Source organism: Danio rerio, chromosome 6, assembly GCF_049306965.1.
Source record: "Danio rerio strain Tuebingen ecotype United States chromosome 6, GRCz12tu, whole genome shotgun sequence".
Taxonomy (NCBI): Eukaryota; Metazoa; Chordata; class Actinopteri; order Cypriniformes; family Danionidae; genus Danio; species Danio rerio.
In genome coordinates, this window is record NC_133181.1 from 52,610,001 (window position 1) to 52,633,327 (window position 23,327).

Consider the following 23,327-nt stretch of genomic DNA (forward strand, 5'->3'; position numbering starts at 1 on the left):
TTTTTCTTGGTGGGGTAGTTAAAGGGTTAAAGATGACAGCAGGTAACCCACTAGATCATGTCAGTCGCCAGGTAGAAAATTTGAGGTTCTTTGCAATACTACAGTTCCCAAAGCGACTATGCAGTGTTTGGCCAGCGGGGCAGAGGAATTAACACTTAGCCATGCTAACCTGCTGTTTCAGACCGAATATTCAGAGTAGCATGGCAAACATTATAGGGGGCGTGTCTCAGGTTGTCGTTGTTCAAAAATGAACCAATGTGCATATAAAAGCAACTTAACCTCAGTAAAGCAGGCTAGGTGGAATAGCGCTATTTACTGATGTTTTGGTGTTAAACTAATTAAAAATCTACATTATCAATGCTGTAAAATCTCCCTTATAAAACTGAAAATAGTCACATCAATCTTTTGCAGAAAGATTTCAGTGGCTGAACAACATTTGCAAATAGGCCATTCGTATAACAACACAATCTACATCAGCTTTGCGTGACTAAAATAGTTTTAAAACAGAACATTACCTGTCTAAAAGTAATACTTCAGCCATGGTGTCGTCCTTCCTCCAGCAAAAGAAACTCCGTTATTGATTCAGATTTGATTTTACCGCTGTCACTCTCTCATGCGCAGATGTACAAATCTACATTTGTTGACAGTTTGGACTACTTATCAGAGTTATGAAAATTGTAGGCTTGACCAACACAATCTCACGGCAATTCGTAACTTTTTCATTTAGTGGCTAATTCGTATGAATTCGTACGATCTAATTCGTACAATTTAGTACGATTTGCTTATCCCCCAATGATGGGTGGGGTCAGGTGCCACGCCTCCTTTTTAAAATCGTACTATTTCGTACGACTGAACTCGTACGAATTCGTACGAATTAGCCACTAAACTGACAAAACATAAAATACTTACGTTTTCTCGTCAGATCAGGTTGGCTTGACAGTATTTAATTTGAAGACCTTTTTTTTAGTTTCATGCGTCACCCAGAATATAAAAACACATGTTAAATGGATTTAGATCATTTACTTTAATCGTTAATGTTGGAATGTGAAGAGACTTTCAACCAGCACAACAAACAATGTTTCTGAAGACAATCACCTACTGCACCTTTAAATAATTGTGAAGCAGTTTCTAGACCTGATTCACAATATTTGAGTTATGTCTTTTCCCATAAATGGTCTCAATGTCAAGCCAAAAACACAAAGCGTACTTGAAACAGTTCCTTGATTAAAAACATCACCGTTTCACGTTGACTGAGCAATTTGTTACAGAGAAATCTCACATGCCACATCGTTTCAATCGCTGACACTAAAGCATCTGAAAAAGAGCAGAACTGCTGTCCTATAAAATCACTATCTGCTCTCATTGAGTATCTAATGAACCTACGATGGTTGATTCAGTAGATAAGCAATGCCTCACTAATTCAAGCTTCCATACAGACACATGGCTTCAATCTAATTTGGCCCTTATTAGCTGGAAATTGTAAAATGTTGTAGTTAGCGCTTGTTTGGTAAAGGAATAAACTAGGCCATTAGATGTCCTGGACCCATAAAATGCCTGGAAGGTGTCCCCTGAGAGACATAACAAGGGCCTATCTTTTTTTTTTTTTTTTTGAGTTTTTTTTCTTTCTCCCTCTTCCACTCTGGGCCAATTCTTGCTTTCAATGTGAACCAGCTGTGGCGTCTGGAGCCTTTAGTGTCACCCCGAGTGTGTGTTTGTTTGAAAGTGTGTTTTATTACCTGTTGGACTGATAATTATTTGAGGTGTTGGGAATTACTCTTTGATCTCGCTCCTTTCATAAGCAGTTGTGTCCCGAAAGCAAGGTGTTAAGATATTTGCATGGATTAAACCGCATTTTGATAGCTGTTTGTTTGTGCGCATATTTTATGACCCCTATTAAAGGAGTGTTCTATTTGAAAATGAAATATTTTGGGTCGCGGTACTCTTCTCACTGTGTAATTATACATTTAGATATTAATTAAAAGCAGGAATTTACTCTAGGGGTTAAATTGCCTTTAATTGTGCGTACTTTACTGCATAAATAACCTAATGCATAACATAGCTCCCTAAATAAAGTCTTGTTTTTATAAATCACTTCTAGATTTAAAGTTAAGAATTTGTGTTCAATAAAGTTAAATTTAAAGAAAAATGTAAAAAATATTTGGCAATATCTTGTTTCATATACTCCACAGTAAATTTTGTTGTTGTTTCGCAAATTTTGAGGTAAAAATTACATTAAAATGTACAAAATTTGTCATCTTATCTCAAAGTCTGCTTTCTGTCATGTGGCGTAACGTAATGTTTTACTGATTCCATGCATGGACTTTACAATGGCCTGCCTTAAACCTGTCATTACACACCATATGCTTGAGAATCACTCACTGGCATCTCGAGAAAAACCTTTCACGTCTAACCTTTGTAGCTTTAAACTCATTTGATTTATTCTCCATTTTGTTGCATTACTGTTTAAGTGACGAAATGTAATGTACAAAAATGTATCTGTAGCGTGTGTGTGTGTGTGTGTGTGTGTGTGTGTGTGTGTGTGTGTGTGTTAGTTTAAATCTTGAATAGGAATAATTTGGGTTGAATACGCCAAACTACAAGGGAAAAAAACAAGAGGCAACTTTTGTCATAAGATGCATAGACAAATGACATGTTTCAGTCTTTATTATTTTAATTTATAAAGTTATTTATGAATCTGCACAATAAAATTCTGCAATGTTTCCCCTAGTTTATAACTGGGTATGAATTGAATATAATAAATTGGTCCAAAATCATTTATGATATAGACATTGCAACTTGAATCTTTAAAACTGACCCAAGAACTGCAGCTATGTAGGTAAATAAAAAGACAGAGCAAGAGACCACTTGGAAAGTCTGTTTCGTTGCATTTACAATTTACAGTTAAAGTAAATCTGATTTTGGTTTTGCTCTTCTTTTAAATCTAAAATAAAAAAGGACAATTGGTCAAAATAACAATAAAGGTGCCATGTGTTTATATTTACAGACATCACAATACCAACGTTTTGACGTCAGAAAAGTTAAGGAATCAATATGTAGTGGGATAATACTGATTTTTAATCACAACCATTGAAAAACACGTGTTATTTAGACCAATTGTACTTCTAGCAATATATTCATATATGACATTTGAAAGAAATCCTCTTAGACATTTATAGAATAAAACAAATATTAACATGTAACTCAATCACAAGCCTAGTAGATCAATATAATTCGTCTTTCAACAAAAATATACCTCATAAATCTTAAAATAAGAATGCCCATTACAACCAAACCCGTCGGTCACCACATCACATTGACACATATTTTGCTATTTCTTCAATTTCTAACTTTTTTTTATCTTTATGTGTGTTTAATTCGATCTATTTACATTTTTAGTGTGATGGCGGATATATTTTAGTAAACAACTTTTTGGCGGCAATTGTCGTCGTCACTGTGATTTATACACACACACAGCTCTCTACTCTCGTGTATAGCAGCTCAAACAGGAGAGCAAATGCTTTTAACTTATCTCCATAAAGTGCATACAACCAAAAAAAGTCACCGTATAAACAAGAATATTCTTCCTATAATATTACCCATAATATAAGTAATAATCATAAGGTGATTTTAAGTACCCAGGTGTCTGCATGTGTTTTCCCGCCGTGCGCCTCAGGTTTATCTGGTCAGGAAAAACTCCGAGAAAATCTGACCGCGGTTATAAAAATAATGATGCAGTGCGAGAGATTATCGCCGGTCATAATCCCGCAGGGCTCCATAAACAGGATGGGGTGAGTCTGGTGGTCCTCCTCAGCATTTGGGGTATCCCATGCGGCAGTAGCAGACTGTTTTGAGCAGGCGGCAGTGGCAGAAAGCGCACTGATCGCAGCACACCGCGTTCGGGCTCTTGCAGCTCGCCCACAGGGGCACACAGTTCGGCGGAGGCGGGGGTCTCTTCACTTTATTGGGGAATTTCTGAAACACACAAATGACAAGTGTGCGTTTATATTAGACACCAGCAATTCACGTCTTTGCAATTGAATTTAATTGTGCATATTAATAATGATAATAATGTACCATATACCTGCGGTAGGCTTCAACTTTGTTGTTAAAAATATAATAGGCCTGCTAATTGTGATTGGTGGTGATAACCGAAAATATATGGGTCAAAATTGTAGATTTTTCTTTAATTTCAGAAATCATTCGAAAAGTATGATCATTTACTGTAAATCAAACTCTAATTTCTGAATACTAAAATGCTAATTTCAGAGTTCCACACTTCTTAATAGTCTATTTAATTTCAGACATATGGATTCAAGGCATGGGAAGTAGCCTACTCAAAAACAAACACTGAAAATGCTTAAATTAAATCGAATTAATTGTTATTTAATTAATAATTGCAGCTCTCTTCACTTTATTGGGGAATTTCTGAAACACAGTTGTGCATTTGTGCTGCTATAGACACCAGCTATTTACGACTTTGCATTTGATTTTAATAATGCATATTAATACTGTTTAGGCTAATAATGATGTAGAGGATACACGCCATATTTTAGCTTTGTAGTTAAATATAGTAGCATATATCTGTGACCTTGGACCACAAAAACAATGTCTTATGTTGCACGGGTATATATTTGGTACTAACCGAAAATAGGCTATCGTATCGGTCAAAATTAGCCTATTGGCTTTTCTTGGCGGAAAAAAACGCACAATATAATTTTTTAAGTAGATCATCTTTCACGAATATATTTTGTATATTTCCGATTGTAAATCAATATAAAAACTGTTTTCTGAATTGTAAAATGCATTACTAAGAACTTAATGACATATTTAAAGTTGATTTTCTTATTATTTGTTTTTTCTTTGAACACTCAGATCATCTTAGCTAAATATTGTCTTATTCTAACAGACTATACATGAATAAAAGATCTATTAATTTAGCTTTCATGTCAAAATAAAATCAAAATATTGATAGAAATATTAGAGAAAAATATCGAATATTAGGGAATTACTAAAAATACTGAAATATTAAAAATATCATTTAACTCCCACTGAATTAAAATTTTGGTATTGCATTGTTACAAGGCACGTTTTTTGATACTTTATGCAAATAAAATGTTCTAAATTACAACATTTTTATTAGAAATTTGCAAGAAAGTTCATTGGTAGATTACAGAATAAAAAAGACATTTTGCTCAAACATTTATTTATTTAATTTGTAAATCTAGAGAATCTGAGAACAGTCATGTGCTCTCTAATTTTTTTTCGTATATACAGTGCTCAGCATATATAAGTGCACCCCTCACAAATCTATCTTTTAAACTGATATTTTAAATAGGAAGCTCTACAATATTATATTAATGCAAATTAGTCAGTACTAAGCCAAATCTGGAGCCTATCTAACAAAATAGCTTACAATAACGGTCCAAAAATGAGTACATCAAAATTTATATGTTATAGTATTAAATACAAGTTTTTAAAAAGAGGGAAAAAATAAAGGGAACCAAAAAAAAAAAAGGACAAATTTCGTTGAAAATTTGTAGGTTGTAATTTTTTTCATTTTGTATTTTGCTTGAATTTAATTTTGTCTTTCTATTTCTAAATATGTTTGGTGACTAAAATATTATTTTAATAAATATATTAGTTTAATAAATCTGTTTTGTTCATATGCCCCAAAATACATTGCCTATATTTACTGAAAAATGGATAAAAATATTCATTTTCCAAATGGGGTGTACTCAATTATGCTGAACACTGTATGTGTATGTGTATGTAAATATACACACATCAAATATACATAAACCATCAGTGTAATATTGTAGTGAAAAACGTATAATAATACATATTAAAAAGCATGCTAGGTAAAGAATATTATCCACCCTGACCAACAAAGATGCCTATAAATACATTTTTATTCAAAGCTAGCATATTTAAAATGTCAGAGACATACATGTAAAAGAAAAATTAAAATATTTAAAATAAGAATACATTTTTTTTGTACTAAATGCAACGAAATTATCCATACCAAAACAAACAAGCCGACTTTGCTTTCTCCCAAAAATGTTTAACACAATAATTGCTGCTAAATGCTGCTAAACTCACATTTAATAAAGACATTTATCAAAACTGACCCATAAATAAAATACATTTTGACATGCAGAGATTCAACGCTGTAGATTATAATTTTAAACTCATTTAACATTCCCATGAGCTAAATCGATTGAAAAACTAGCATTTGTTTCATCATTATATCCATCTTGGATAAAAATATTTTCCACAAATGAGTGAACCATACAGAATATTCAAAGTTTACAAACCTTTTTTGGCTTCTTTTCTGATTTCTTGCTCTTCTTGGGTGTTTTTGAAAGCCCTTCGATGATGGAAAAATACAAACAAGTTTGAACATTGATCAGTTTTTTTTATAATAGCAACATAAAAACGATCTGAATAATGTTGTATAATCATGTAACGCTGTAAACCATTTATTTATAGTATACTTGATAGTGACGATCATTCACTCAAGAAAAATAGATTGGCTCTTTGTTCAAACTACATATTTTAACTGGGCTGAAACCACACAATTTGTCATGTTTTAGGGAGGACAGGTTAACTGTTTTATGTTCAATCCACTTAAATTTGTAAAAACTAATAACTTAACGTAATTCCTTCATGTTGCCCAAACACAAATCGATTGTGTGGAATCCAGCATTTTTACAGTGTTTGTTTTGTGTATGTTTGTCTGTGAGAGGGAAAACTCTTACCGATTATGAGCACAGGAGGTGCATCTGTTTGGTTGTTTGCTAGTAAGTTGCTGTTGCTTTGGTTGGAGCTGTGCTGTTCCTCCATTGGCATGTGTGTGTGCACCGTGACACAGCAGACTAAACAGAGCAGCACACAGCACAGCCACAATGACGGACTCATATTAACACTTCACCCTGCGCAAAACACAAACATCACACAAAAAGTGCAGATCTGCTGATATTGTCACGCAAGGTTGTCCTACAAAACTGCTTTCTAGCAACTCCCAAAAGAAAAACAAAAACACATCCAAAGCATTAAAATTAGTGGGTTTATTCACAACGGTTCAAGTGTGACCCTGGACCACAAAACAAATGCAGGCTATTGAAGTCTTCAAATGTCTTAAATCTTAAAAACAGAACTTTGAGCTTTAAAAAGTCTTAAATCTACTAAAATGTTGTGTTGTATCTGTTTTTAAAAAGGTTTTAACTTGTCTTTGTTTGTGTATGGCTACACAATCTGGCCATCAACAGTCCAAAACAACCAAAAATCCACTTCAGTAAAACTTTTAACTTTTTACAAAAAAGTCATTTGTAACTCTATTTACTCATAATAGTTTAATTATTTTCTTTATAATAACATTTTTAAAAAGTTCCCCATGTATTTACTGCTGAGGATGCTGACCTGGACAGACAGATGTGCATACTTTATGTCTATTATAGTTTTTAGTCCTTAAATACAAATGTTTTGGCAGGATGTTAAAAGGGAGATTAGCAAAGATTTAGGATATGACATGCCGATGAACCCAGTATTTTTTTACTTGATGGCTTCCCCCCTGAATAATTCAGTTAGTCTCACCTATTTGCACTACATATATTATTATCAACAGCTTTGAAAATAATTACAGTGAACTGGATGATGAAATACTTTGACAGAATTGACACAGAGGCTGAATCAGATATATACAGTTAAAGTCATAAATATTAGCCCCCTGTTTATTTTTTTTTCCCGCAATTTCTGTTTAAAAGAGCGATTTTTTTAACACATCTCTAAACATAGTTTACATAAACATAACTCATTTCTAATAACTGATTTATTTTGTCTTTGCCATGATGACAGTAAATAATATTTGACTAGATATTTTTCAAGACACTTCTATACAGCTTAAAGTGACATTTAAAGGCTAAACTAGGTTAATTAGATTAACTAGGCAGGTTAGGGGAATTAGGCAAGTTACTGTATAATGATGGTTTGTTCTGTAGACTATAGAAAAAAAAAATGTAGCTAAAAGAGGCTGATAATATTGTCCTTAAAATGGTGTTTAAAAAATTAACAACTGCTTTTATTCTAGCCGAAATAAAACAAAGAAGACTTTCTCCGAAAAAAATAAATATTATCAGACATACTGTGAAAATTTCCTGAATCTGTTAAACATCATTTGGGAAATATTTTAAAAATTATCAGCGGGACTGATAATTCTGACTTCAACTGTATATGTTTGAAAAAATGACTGCAGATTTAAAATCAGGCATTTTCCAACAGACCTGGGCACTAATCGAAATATTTACTTGATCCTTGAAATGTTGTCAGGGTCGTTGTAGTAGTTATTGTCTTTATATTGTATTTTATTTATTTAATTACCTACTTTTCTTTTTCCTTTTTCATGTAATGTATTATCTTTTTAAGCTATCACTAATATTTATTTATAATTATAATTGATCTATTATTAATGTTTATTTGTGAATTTAAACATTCTAAGTAAATGTTATGTGTATACTATGTTTATCAAAAACTAATAAAAACAGTTTAAAAACAATTATAGTTTAGTTTGTTGTTTTAAAAATGTATTTATGAAATTTTTAGACAATACAGATACAACAACAAACAAGTGAACAGAACATGCGAGAGAAAGAAAAAATATATTGTTAAAAAAGGGCATCAATTTAATTTGAGATATTGCATATTCATGCACCACAAACCGTCACAAGATCTGACCTTATTAAATCAACCCTCTGATGAGCATGGAGGTTATGTTTAAACCCATATGTAACAAAAATGGATCCCCCCTCTCATGAAATAAAACATCTTTGCCATGAAAGACACAAGTTAAGTAGTCCAGTGGTACATATTCAAGTATTACCCTGTGCCATAAAGGCTTTGTAGGAGTTTTATCCATTATCCAGTTCAGGAGAATACATTTTCTTGCACAAAATGTCAGGATCTTGGAAATGATGATAGTTTTTTAAAGATTGATCTTTTTTTTATTTTAAAGAAAGTTTATGTTGAAAAAAATATATGTTTACAATTAGACCTGCTTGTTTTCACACAATATTTAAAATATTTTGCTAAGAAATATCAAAAATTTATATTTATTATATTATAAAATGTATTTCCTTCTTTCCATCAGCTTGATCCCTTTATTCATCAGGGGTCACCACAGCTGATTTAACCAGTAATTCATCCAGCATATCTTTTACACAGCCGATGCCCTTCCAACTTCTACTCAACACTGAGAAACATCCATACACACTCATTCACACTCAGACACTACACGGCCAATGTAGTTTATTCAATTCACCTATAGCGCATGTGTTTGGGCTGTGGGGGAAACCGGAGCACCCAGAGGAAACTCACACAGAGAGTAATAATATGCAAACAGAATTGCCAACTGTATCAGCTGGGGCTCAAACCAGCGACCCTCTTGCTGTGAGGGGACACTGCTAACCACTGAGCCACCGTGTCACCTAAATGTAATAATTATGTTGATAGGGCAAATAAAAATATTTTCCACTTGTGCCGCATTCGAAAACTCCTTAGCGTTTAGCCCTGTATGGGTCTAAAATTTTATTCATAATGGTCTTAAAAATGCCTTAAAAGGTCTTAAACTTGAAACCAGAAACCCTGAAATACATGTAAGAGTCAAAATGATCACTCTTTCTTTCTTTAAAAATCATTAGAATATTAAATTAAAGCTCCATACAGATTCTTCGCATTTCCTACTATGAACAGATCTCAATTGTTTTGATTGATAATATATATCACAAAGCACTTCATTTAGACAGTTTTAAGGGATATTTTTTAGATATTTCGATTCTTTAAACCCTCAAATACCAGATTTTCCAATAGTCAGCCAAATATTTTCCTCACAAACATCAATGAAAAATACATTTATTCAGCTTTTAGATGTGTATATAATTTCAAAATGTACAAAAAATTGGTTTTGTGGTCCAAGGTCAGAAATAGTTGTGTAAAAGCATATATACAGTGCTCAGTAATTGAATACAGCCCGTTTTGAAAATATAAAATATTTGATTCCATTTCTCATAGGCAATGTATTTTGGTGCATTTAAACAAAAGAGATTCATTAAACAGATATATTTATTACATAATTTAGTCACCAAACATATTTAGAAATGGAAAGATAAAACAATTAAATTCAAGCAAAATATTGCAAAAACAACAACAACAAAAATACAGCATACACATTTTTCATTAAATTAAAAAGTTTTTTTTTGCTTCTTTTGATTTTTAAAGTTTGTATTTAAAATTTTTCCATATCTTAAATTTGGGTGTGCTAGTTTTTGGACCGTTATTGTAAGCTATTTTGCTAGATAAGTTCTAGATTTGGCTTCAGTACTGACTAATCTAATGTATATGCACAAATATAATATTGTGTAGCTTTCTATTAAAATATGAATTTAAAAGAGAGATCTGTGAGGGGTGTACTCATATATGTTGAGCACTGTATATAGCATTAAATATTAACTTATGCTATCATACAAAAAATAAAGCAAGCCGTAGACTGTAAGAGCATTGTAATATAAGATCAGTTCAGCTTGATTCTCTGGCCAGCAAAAGAGTAATCTTTTATTTATTGATTAAAATTTCCACTTTTTCTAGTAGCCTAGTAGTTGTGTACCAACTAGCAAGTATCAAGAAAACAACAATCCAACAAGAACATTTTCCCAAAACAGAGAAAGCAACAGTTTACAGTATCTAGTGGCATTTGATCACAATTTTTGTCATTTCTCACCATGCTCACCCTCCTTTTTCTGACAACCTCGTCTTTTCTTTATATCCTCTTTCACGGTGCATTCAAAACCGAAACTACCCATGGTAATCTTCAGTAGTCGCTGTTGGGAATTTACAAACTGACCTGTCCTTGTGAGTACTGAGGCCCCCAGTTTTCCCTTTGTGAAGCTGGCTGGAGATATTCCCCGTTCCCCTGCTGAGACTCACACAGACGTCTGACAGACTTTTTGTAGTCAGGAAATTCAGAAAGGGGGCGAAATGATAAAATTGGGCAGGGGCGGATCTTGAGCGAACAGAGGGAGAGAGAAGATGGGAAAGGGTGAGGGATAAATAAGTGTATGAGGAAGGTGGTATAGTGGCAACAAATTGTAGTCCGTTAACGATTACATGATGAAAATGTGATGTAGGTAGCGATGTAATCTTCCCCGCTGATAGCAGCCTCAAAGGGCTAATGGTTTCCACTACTAATACCATTAAAAACATTACAAACAACTGTTAACCATTTTAAAAAGCTCATTTTAATGGTTTGTAGTGTGTTTTGGGACACCACATGATGCCAATAAAAGGAAACAAATTACCAGAAGAGACCCACTGGGACCATTATACACTTTCCATCTAAACAAATACAATCATAAACTTTAAAACTATTATAAGGGCATCGTTTTATTTTCAGTAGGGTCAATTACTCATTTGAAGTTGTATACTGCGATTACTTTATTGCTAACTTGTTTTAAACCTAAACCACTGGAAGTGATTATAGGCTGAAAACAAAACATTCTTAATCTAATCATAGCCTACATCTTTAGCTGATTCATTAAACTAAGATTTGCTAAACTTTTTTTGTACTAAACATTTTCATATATGTTTTAAAATAGTTAAAGACATTATTGTATTAAATATGTCGTAATCTCTATACATTTTAGCACAAGAACTATTAAACAAATTTTGGTAATACTTTGTGTCATTGACAAGGTGTCATTGATGCACATGTTCCATGTACTAACTATGAGGTATATGCACATAGACTTTTAATTTCAGCCAGCCTCAAGTCTTTTTGAATATGATGCCACAAGCTTGGCACACCTGTCTTTGGGAATTTTTGCCCATTCCTCTTTGTAGTACCTCTTAAGCTTAATCAGGTTGGATGGGAAGTGATGGTGTACAGCCATTTTCAGATCTCTCCAAAGATGTTAAATAGGATTTAAGTCTGGTTTTAGGGTTGCTGCATTCATATGTCCCTCTATCCTGACTAGTCTTCCAGTTCCTGCTGCTGAAAAACATCCCTACAGCATGATGCTGCCACCACCATGCTTCACTGGTATTAGCCTGGTAATAAGTGGTGCCTGTTTTTCTCCAGACGAAACGCCTGGCATTCACTCCAAAGAGTTCAATTTTACTCTGATTAAACCAGAGAATTTTGTTTCTTATGGTCTGAGAGTTCTTCAGATGTCTTTTGGCAAATTCCAGGCGGGGATTGGCTTTCGTCTGGTCACTCTAGGCCTGATTGGTGGATTTCTGCACAGATGGTTGTCCTTCTGTAAGGTTCTCCTCTTTCCACAGAAGAACGCAGAGACATCGTAAATGAAAACCTGCTTCAGAGTGCTCTTGACCTCAGACTGTTGCGACTTCTCATCTTCCAGCAGGACGATGACCCAAAGCACAACGCCAAAATATCAATAGAGTGGCTTCACAATAACTCGGTGAATGCCCTTGAGTGGCCCAGCCAGAGCCCAGACCTAAATCCTATTGAACATCTGTGGAGAGATGTGAAAAAGGCTGTACACTGTCACTTCCCATCCAGCCTGATAGAGCTTGAGAGGTACTGCAAAGAGGAATGGGTAAAAATTCCCAATGACAGGTGTACCAAGCTTGTGGCATCATATTCAAAAAGACTTGAGGCTGTAATTGCTGCCAAAGTTGCATCAACAACGTATTGAGATTTTTTGACTTGTGAGATATGTGATGTTTAAGGTTTTTTATTTTTAATAAATTTGCACCAATTAAAAAAAACTCCTTTCTCACATTGTTATTATGGGGTATGGTGTGTAGAATTGTAAGGAAATAAATGAATTTAATCCATTTTGGAATAAGGCTGTTACATAAAAACATGTGGAAAAAGTGAAGCGCTATGAATACTTTCCGGATGCACTGTATAGACAAAAAAAGGCATACCTGCTTTAATTTCGCAGGGCAACACCAACTTATTGATATTAAAAAAAGAATGAAAACATTTTCCATTTTGGTAAACATAAAGTGCATTTAACAACACAATGTTCAAGCTTTTCTCAAATAAAACAGTTGTACACTACAACGGTATATTTTATTTGTTTATGTTTTTACTGACTGACATCAGTGGAGTAAAATTAAAATTCATCCATTAATTTTCCTTCAGCATAGTCCCTTTATTCATCAGGGGTCACCACAGCAGAATGAACCGCCAACTTATCCAGCATTTGTTTTACACAGTGGATGCATTTCCAGCTGCAAACCAGTACTGGAAAACACCCATGCACACTCATTCACACACATACAGTTTGGCAAATTTATTTTATTCAATTAACCTATAGCGCATTGGACTGTGAGGGAAACCGGAGCACCCGGTTTGGAAATTCATGCCAACATGGGGAGAACATGCAAACTTGACCTTACTGTGAGGTGACAGGAGCCACCATGTCACCTAAAATAAAAAAAATACATTAGTAAAATATATAAGTTATTTTAAATTATAGCCCATTACTTATTTTGTAGACTATTAACTTGTTCTCCTCAGGGATATTCAATGGGCAACTGTATATGCACAGCTGTTTTTCAGCCAATGATGAACGTCTGGTGAGAGCTTTATGTGACTATTTTCAATTTCATAAGTTTGTTTTACAGCATCAATGTTGTAATGTAATTCAAATATAATCAAATATAATACAGTTAAATAGACACAAGCATTCATTTAGTTGTTAAAGCGTAAAAAGATACGAAACACCATGTAAACCAGGGGTCACCAACATGGTGCCTGTTGGCACAAGGTAGCCTGCCAGGTTCACATGAGTTGCCCACGGGCCACCACATACATCTAATATTTTTATAGGTATTCTTTTTTAATCACACTTGCATGGTGTAAATTTGAAAAATTACATTAAGTTATATAATGAAAAAACTTTAAAAACTATTTCAGACAAATTAAGTTTCGCATATTGATATTTATCTAGGCTACCTTGTTAAATCATTGTTGACAACTACTGTGAGAAATCATTCACATGAACAATGTCTTCACACAGATGAATATTTTTAATAATAACATATAATTAAAAGTAAATTGAAAAAAATGTGTTATTTAATAACCGGTAGCCCTTCACATTAATTGGTAGCCAAGAAGTAGCTCTCCGTTTTCAAAAGGTTGGTGACCCCTGATGTAAACACTAGCACCGTCATTAGCAGCAGGCTAGCGCAGAAACGCCATTGAAAATACCGAGGTACAATTATTTACATATTTTAAAAACATGGCGGGGAAAAATAGAATTTAATGAAGTGCTTAGTTTGGTCTGATTCCCATTAAATATCGAGGCCAGGCAGAAGATAGCTGTTTTTAAATCCTATTACATTTTTAATAGAAAGCTACGAAACAACGCGCTTTCTTCCCTATCAAACGAAAGAACTTGTTTTTGTTTAGCATATGACAAAATCAATGACAGAAAACAATAAGCAGATTGATTTTACTTCGTTTTTTCTCTTAGGGCAAATTTGATTCTTTTAAGATCATCTGAACACCACATCACATTTGGATGTTATTTGAAATGACTATTGCATCGCATGCATGTTTTTCTCTCTATCTCTGTCTGCCGTCAGCCATTTCCTTGAACACTTTCTGCCGCTACAAGTGTACCATATTTAACTCAAGACGTGTTTAAAGCGGGGAGGATCATGTTGACCAGCAGATGACGCTGTAATTACCTTTTTTCAGAGTTAATCCTTAAATTACACTCAGTCATTAGGAAACCTGTTTGCTTTGACGCATTTACAGTCCCGTTTAAAGCAACTTCTCACTTGTGACTTACTTGCAAATGGTCGTAACAAAATAATGTACTGGTAAACGCTATTTTCCATAGATTCTTCCAAAAGAAAAGGGCCCAGATGTTACAAATAGATTCAATGTGAACCGATGGTGTGCGATAAACACGAGTGAGCTGATTCCATCTGCTTTAGGCTGAAATAGACGAGCCCACCCACAGATTCCCTGTGTTTTTTATTTTTTTATTTTACAGTCTATGTTTCTAACATGTCAATGCATTTAACGGGATGAACATCAAATATTCTTAAAGGTTTCTTTTAAACAACTTAAAAGCCCATTCTTGGGTTTTTACAGTGTTTACAGCACATTACTGAAGTAAAATAGGTTGGCAATTAGAATTTATGTTTTAACATTACAAGTGGAATTTATAAAAGTGCACCAAAGTGAATTATTTACTCCCTTCTGGCCATGAACAGTTGTAAAAATCATGGCCATGAAGCTGTAAATGTTTTGCTCACATTTAGGAAACCTTTGAATTGTCCACAATAAGGATATGCCATAAATGTCTAATGTCTGGACAAGAAAGCATGTGTTTCTCAGACACTTATTTTCTGTCATTAATGCCAGTTTTTGTCTCTCTGCCTCTAATCCTCAATTATTGCCAGCAGGGTAGTGTGAAAGCATGCATCCCAATTCAAAACGTAAGCCAAACCTAACCATTCAACAGTCAATTCAACAATAAAATTAAGTATTATAATAATAATACTAATATTTTTTTTTACAAATATTTTATAACTTACTATTAAAATGATAATGGTTTGATATTGGTTTAACATACAGTATTTATTTGCATCATGCCATTATTTTCATTTATGAGCATCATTATGTCTCACAGCTTGGAGTGAATATAGCAGATGGGTACACTGGCGGGGGGCACCCTAAAATGTAAGAGTTTGTTCAATTTGGTAATTTTCTTTTACGATAAGTTGACTCTCGTTAACTGATTATTAACCATTAACCGGAAAAAAAATTATTCAGTTAAATTTAATGACCATTAAAAATACCACAAATCCCCCTCTAAAACAAATAGGGCTACAGCAAAATAGTTTCACTGAAATAGCCTAATTAATACATTAACAATACCAAATGTATTGTAAGTTCAAAGAAACCTATAAACAGCTAAAAAAAAGCACATCCTATGTGTTCTCTCTTTTTAACAAATGCACAATGTTTAATAAAACAAAAGTGAAATATTTACAGTTTCAGATGATGTCCTGTTTTTAGTGATGATAGACACACATTCTGACTTTTTTGATCAGAAATAAAACTGTTCTGAGGTTAGAGATCTGCATTCGCCAGCCACTTTATTAGTTACACCTTACTAGCACCAGATTGGTGCGTTATCCTGCTGAAAGTCGGCATCAGAAGATGGGCACTGTGGTCATAAAGGGATGGACATGGTCAGTAACAATACTCAGGTAGGCTGTGGCATTGACACGATGCTCAATTGCTACTGATAGGCCCAAAGTGTGCCAAGAAAATATCCCCAAAACCATTACACCACCAACACCAGCCTGAACATTTACAAGGCTGGATGGACCCATGCTTTCATGTTGTTGACGGCAAGTTCTGTCCACCATCTGAATGTTGCAGCAGAAATCAAGACTCATCAGACCACGTTTTTCCAGATTTCTTTCGTCAAATTTTGGTGAGCCTGTTCGAATTGTAGCCTCAGTTTCCTGCTCTTAGCTGACAGGAGGGACACTCGGTGTGGTCTTCTGCTGCTGTAGCCCATCTGCCTCAAGGTTGGACATGTTGTGAGTTCAGAGATGCTCTTCTGCATATCTCGGTTGTCACAAGCAGTTATTTGTGTGTTGCCTTTCGATCAGCTCAAACCAATCAGTCCATTTTCCTCTGACCTCTGGCATCAACAAGGCATTTGTGCCCACAGAACTGCCGCTCACTGGATATTTTCTCTCTTTCAGGCCATTCTCTGTAAAACCGAGAGATGGTTGTGTGTGAAAATCCCAGTAGATTCGCAGTTTCTGAAATTCTCAGAGCAGCCCATCTATCACCAACAACCACGCCACAGTTAAAGCCACTTAAATCACCTTTCTTCCCTATTCTGATGCTCGGTTTGAACTGCAGCAGATCATTTTGACCATGTCTACATGCCTAAATGCATCGAGTTGCTGCCAAGTGATTGGCTGATTAGAAATTTGCGTTAACGAGCAGTCAGACAGGTGTACCTAATAAAGTGGCCGGGGAGTGAACATTAAAAATGTTAATATTAGAGCAGAATCATTTCACGATTATGAGCTTTTTTCCTTCATGCAGCACCCCAGATGTTTTGGCAATAAAAAGGCTGAGAACATTGTAGTTTTTCAGGGAAAGTTTTTATTTGTAAATCGTCGACTGTTTAATATTTCATTTCAAAATGTGCTTTGCACATGAAACATATATTTCAGTTTTACTGCACTGTGAAATCAGGATTCAAGAGTATGAAATCACAGACTTTTGACATTTTTACAAATATGAATTTGATTGTTGTAATAATAACTTCAAAAAAGCAGTATGATGAAAAACATCTCAGTTTGATCACTACGTTTTGACTTTCGCAAGTCACATATCTTCCACAGTAATAACATGTCCATTTTTTTAAGATAAAGCTATTTTTCCTTTATATTATGATAACAAACTAAACAATACAAAACAGAAATGTTCACATAACACAAAAGACATGGGATGATTTCAGTGTATAATATGAACTGACACCAAATAATCGGTGATCCCTGATCCTGCATGTGTTTCCATTTTCAGCGTACAGTTGAAACTATTATGTAGTTTGGTAATATTAAGAGTAGAGAAACCTTTGATTTCCACATCTTAAATGTAGTTTCAAAGCTATATTCCTCTTTGGTTTCAGACATCACAGAACAATACATCTGAGATCAGTAAAAAAAACGGGCCGCTGTGGAAATAAGTGCAGACAGATTCTGTGCAGCGCAACTGTTGATAATCTGTCCAGCTGATTTAAGGTTTTGCAGATTCTAGCTTTTTCTCCCAAACCTGTGACACTATGTATATTTTCAGGTTCACCGGTGCTAATGCTACACACATAAACTTGAAATGGGCGTATAATGGAAAAGGACATCTTGGCATAGCTTCAGTGTTATCATTAGCAATGTGCATATGCAGTTTTTCAAGCCTAAAAATGAGATTTATTACATTAAAAAAATGAATGAACACTCAAAAGTAATCATGTGAAATTTGTAAAGCAGCAACTGTGTAAAAAAAAAAAATCCAAACATAGCTTTTAAGTGCACAAGTGAAGTCAGAGAGTATACAAATAAGACTTATTTTACCTTCTGCGCATTGGATTTTCTTGTCAGGATTTCTGTCTTCCTTCCCATACTCAAAAAAAAAGAAAGAAAAAAAAGCAGAAACTACTTATTTCCTAAGCAGATTTACACATGAATATATTCTCTTTCACGGCTTGTAGCAAGCATGCGACAGCTCTTTTACTGAAAATCGATCCACTCACAGCAAATGTAATATGGAGAATGCGCACATTGGCAGCGTTCCTCCCCTTATCATACAGTACATACCATGAAAATGCTCCTGATCTCCCGCTGGCCTAGTCTAGTCGCATATATGATACATAACATATAGGAGAAACCAAAGATAGATGAGACACTTTCTCTGGGGACACAAAGTTTAAAGCTCAAAACTTCAAATACAGTTACTTATAGTATTTTCAGGGTTTGGTAAATAATCTAAATGATTCATGTTTGTTTATTTCTGTAGCGCTTTTACAATGTAGTTTGTGTCAAAGCAGCTTAATATAGAAGTTCTAGTAAATTAAAAACTGTCAGTCCAGTTTTTAGAGTTGAAGTTTAAAAATAATCATAACAAAAACATTTATAATGCTAGATAATACTGACAAACTTAAATAACACATAAACATGAAAACAAAACAATACATTACTATGAAAGCTGATCTATCGGTCAAAGACGAAGCCTTTTTACTCTCCTCATTAAATCAAATTTAGAGAAGAGATTTTTATTCAAATTACATCTATGAGTAATTAGTCTGCTTTATTTTTTAACATGACACAATATGGGTGAAATTGTCTTTCACAGGGTAACTGTTGCATTTACGTAAAAAATCAAAAAATTATTCTGAGCTGTATCTATTATAATATAAATAAAATAATATGTCATTGTGCAAAATTGTATTATATTTAATTAAATCTTGTTGTTGTAGAGGTTTTAAGGAATGGGACAAAGTATTTTGAGGCTGTATATGATCTTATGATAATATATATCCTTAAATGTATCTTGTTCTGGAATCTGGATACGCCTGAAAATAATTTTTAGTACATAAACTACTGTTACTGAATGATAACTTAGTGGATATGGTAAATCACGGTTAAAATAATAGTCATTATTTTTTATATAAACACTATTACACAAATAGTTTAAAACATTAGCATCAATGTGTAATTTGAGATTTGAGAATGTATCTGAAGTATATTTGTGATATATTTTGGTGGCTCTTTATTGACAGTTCTGTATGTACTTACTGGGTATTAAACTGGGTAATAACTCACTAAACTTACCCCTGAACCTAACCTTAACATTTTATTATGTACATATTTTATACAATTTATAAAAAGTTATGTATAAAATTATAACCTTTCATCAGAGAGAGTTTCAGTGAACAAAAAACCCTGAACGTTAGATCCAAACCAGTTTCTCAATGCACATGATGAGCTCCTTGATCAAAAGCCATAGAGGGAAACAGGTAATTAAATACGATATATACTTCTGATTTAAAAAGATAATTAAAAAGTATTTAGAGGCCCTAAAGATTGTTTAATAATTCATTAAATGTTGTTATGCATGCAAAGAGTCTTTGGTACACTGGTTTATTGTTATACTAAATTACATTTTAGTGGGTATCTTTGTGAAATGATGGTTAAAATAATACTAATTTTATAATAATAATAATAATAATAATTTTATATTAAAACTATTACACATATAGTTTGATATATTATCATCAATGTGTAATTTGAGATGTAATTTTATAGAACTTATCTAAAATTACATATAGGAGAAACCAAAGATGAGACACTTTCTCTGGGGACACAAAGTTTAAAGCTCAAAACTTCAAATACATTAACTTTTCAGGATTTTCAGGGTTTGGTAAATAATCTAAATGATTCATGTTTGTTTATTTCTGTGGCGCTTTTGCAATGTAGATTGTGTCAAAGCAGCTTAATATAGAAGTTCTAGTAAATTAAAAGTTGAAATTCAAAAATAATAATAACAAAAACATTTATAATGCTAGAAAACTGACAAACTTAACACATAAACATGAAAGCAAAACAATAATCAAAATGAAAGTCGATCTATCAGTCATGTATCCAAAGTATATTTGTCATATATTTTGGTAGCTCTTTATTGACAGTTCTGCATGTACTTATAATATTACTGGGTATTAAACTGGGTAATAACTCACTAAAGTTACCCCTGAACCTAACCTTAACATTTTATTAAGTACATATTTTATATAATTTATTTATATAAATTGTATAAAATATGTTTTATATAAATTATATAAAATTATATTTATGATATATTTTGGTGCTCTTTATTTTACAGTTCTGTTTGTACTTATTGTACTACCCCTAAACCTAACCTTAAGACATCAAGTTATTTTAGAAAATTTATATAGTTAAGTGCACTTGTTATGTACATAAACTTTAAAATAAAGCTGTATATTTATGTTTCATAACTTTGAAAATTATAAAAGTTTCATCAGAGAGAGTTTCTGTGATCTAGTGAGCAAAACCCCCTAATTATTAGATCCAAACCAGTGCCTCAATGCACATGGTGAGCTCACTGATCAAATGCCACAGTCCATAAAGGCAAACAGGTAATTCAATATAAAGTATAAAGTATTCAATATAAAGTAATATAAAGTAAATATTCTTCTCTGCCCTCTGATTGTGATATATGTCATTAAATGTTTCTGATTTAAAAAGATAATTTAAAAGTATTTCGAGGCTGCACTGATCATCAGATCAAGAGTTTTTGGTACTGGTTAACTGAATAATAATTTAGTGGGTATCTTCTGGAAATTATGGTTAAAATAATATTCATTATTTTTTATGTAAACTATTACACCAATAGTTTAAAACATTAGCATCAATGTGTAATTTGAGATTTGAGAATGTATCTGAAGAATATTTGTGATTATATTTTGGTGGCTCTTTATTGACAGTTCTGTATGTACTTACTGGGTATTAAACTGGATAATAACTCACTAAACTTACCCCTGAACCTAACTTTAACATTTTATTATGTACATATTTTATATAATTTATATAATGTTATGTACATAAACAGTAAAATAAAGCTGTAAATTTATGTTTTATAACTTTGAAAATTCTAACATTTTCATCAGAGAGAGTTTCAGTGATCCAGTGGGCAAAAACCCCTAAATGTCAGAGCCAAACTAGTTTCTCAATGTACAACATGAGCTCATTGATCAAATGCAACTGTCCATAAAGGCAAACGGGTAATTAAATAGGACAAGTAATTATTATTCTGTCTGTCCTCTGATTGTGATATATGCCATTACATGTTTCTGATTAAAAAAGATAATTAAAACATATTTTGAGACTGCACTGATCATTTAATAAATCATTAAATGTTGTAAGATTTATCAGCAAAGAGTTTTTTTTGGAATTTTGGAGTTTTTTTAAACTTTGAAAATTATAACATTTTCATCAGAGAGAGTTTAAGTGATCCAGTGAGCAAAAACCCCTAAATATTAGATCCAAACCAGTTTCCAGTTTCAATATCTTTATCATATATTTTTATTACGTTTTTAAACACACACATACGTGTGATATTCAGTGGTACAGAAAAACATAAGATGTAATTAAACATAGAGATAGTTTCAGTGATTAAGCAAAAATACCTAAATGTTAGATCAAAAGCAGTTTCTCTTTGCACACGATGAACTCATTGTTGAAATATTGCCATGTATATGTGCAAATAGGTAATAAATAAAATGACAATTAAATAATAATCACAATACTAATACAGAAAAGTGCTGCAACATTTTTTTTATGTCAACAAATTTCTCTTGTTATAAATCAAGATTTGTTTTTGGTATTATTTCTGAATGACATTGTAGTGGGTCTCTTCTGTACAGTAATCAGAATAGTCAAAATATGTCACCCTGAGAAATTTTGGGAAATATGTTAATAAATACAAATAATATGTATGATCTTTAAATTTCCTGTTCATTTACTCACTCACAGGTCATCCAAGATGTAGGTGATTTTTTTTCATCTGAAATAAATGGCTTTCAATTGATGTATTGGTTGTTAGCATAAGACAACATTTAGCCGATATAAAACTATTTAAAAATCTGGAATCTGTAGTTTAAAATAAAACATTTATTCAATTAATATCATATACATATTATTAATTAAAAATGATGTTTTGACAAATTAACAAAAGTAAATTTCTGAAATGTTTTCATAGAAGAAGAACTTAATATTCTGATAAAAATAAAATTTGAATGATAATAAAGATCGATAATTTAGACACATACTTTGTGGTCCAGAGTCATTAAACAAACAAAGCACAGCTGGGAGAAGAAAGAGAAAAACCTACTGATGTAATCGCATGTAACTCAATTGAAAATCCTGAACTGTCTTCTGTGAGGGTTTCAGAGAACAAAACCTTTTAATGTTATTTCCAACAGTTTCTCATTGCGGACGATATCGTAGATCAAAAGATGCAGTTCATATATAGAGACAAACAGGTGTTTAGGAAAGTAATGTTTTGTATTGTTGTTAGTTCTTGCTGAGAAAATAATGGCAACTCACCTTGTACCTCAGGGACTGTATTTATATAAAAAGCGAGAAGTTCTCATGCATGTGTTGTGCTCTATGACGCAAGATTCAGCACTGTTGTCAAAAGCAGACAGGAATGGAGGACGCAGGAAAAGGCTTTAGCTGTCTGGGAGCCAGGAATCCCACTGCAATTTTAAACAGATTAGAGGAATAAAATGGTTTGCAAGCCATTATGAGCATGAAGCAGGCAGGTCTGGTTCTCCTCTGGAAGAAGCTTTGAGGATATTGTTGAGGAGATTTGAAGAATGCAAGCGTTAAACTCTTCAGAGACGCCATGTTTACACCTGCTCAGGCCATGCAGTTTAGAAACCAAGTTGAGCATTATTTACCAAGATTTATTGTATCACATAAAAGTAATTCTCCCAGCACACTCGTTTGTTTATGCCAACTCCATAAAACTGTTTTGGTTTATGAGCTTCAAAATCTGATCAAACAAGGCTCGGGAGTTCTGCCATACTCCAGAGAGACAAAATAAGCCACGAGTTTCTCTGTGAAAACATTTCTGTCTGTTAAATGTGGGATTTTTTTCCGCCTGAGACACAAACGCTATGACAAAATAGGAGTCTCCTGCGTAGTTTTACCAACCAAAACTACAACTACCATCATGCAATGCGCTT

At 33.3% G+C, this 23,327-nt stretch overlaps 1 protein-coding gene across 7 annotated transcripts; it reads right to left on the reverse strand.

Moving 5' to 3' along the window:
- Positions 1 to 2,632: 2,632 nt before the first annotated feature.
- Positions 2,633 to 22,923, reverse strand: asip1 (agouti signaling protein 1). 7 transcript variants are annotated; one of them, XM_073953422.1, is made up of 5 exons: positions 22,684 to 22,923; positions 10,892 to 11,050; positions 6,759 to 6,932; positions 6,315 to 6,367; positions 2,633 to 3,972 (listed from the first exon to the last, which is right to left on the reverse strand). In XM_073953422.1, the coding sequence occupies exons 3-5, from the start codon at positions 6,916 to 6,918 to the stop codon at positions 3,808 to 3,810; spliced, it is 378 nt and encodes a 125-aa protein (XP_073809523.1). In that variant the 5' UTR covers positions 6,919 to 6,932; positions 10,892 to 11,050; positions 22,684 to 22,923; the 3' UTR covers positions 2,633 to 3,807. The 7 variants fall into 7 exon arrangements, with proteins under 7 accessions (XP_073809523.1, XP_073809526.1, XP_073809524.1 ...); XM_073953425.1 differs by having other exon boundaries at positions 6,759 to 6,875; positions 22,684 to 22,710; XM_073953423.1 differs by lacking the exon at positions 22,684 to 22,923 and adding an exon at positions 14,817 to 14,957.
- Positions 22,924 to 23,327: the final 404 nt, after the last annotated feature.

Coding starts and splice junctions, on each gene's coding strand:
- asip1 (XM_068221811.2), bottom strand. CDS start 10,850: ATGGGTAGTTTCGGTTTTGAATGCACCGTGAAAGAGGATATAAAGAAA. Junction 6,368..6,758: donor ACCTCCTGTGCTCATAATCG/GTAAGAGTTTTC, acceptor CCATCATCGAAG/GGCTTTCAAAAACACCCAAG. Junction 3,973..6,314: donor CAGAAAAGAAGCCAAAAAAG/GTTTGTAAACTT, acceptor TGTGTGTTTCAG/AAATTCCCCAATAAAGTGAA.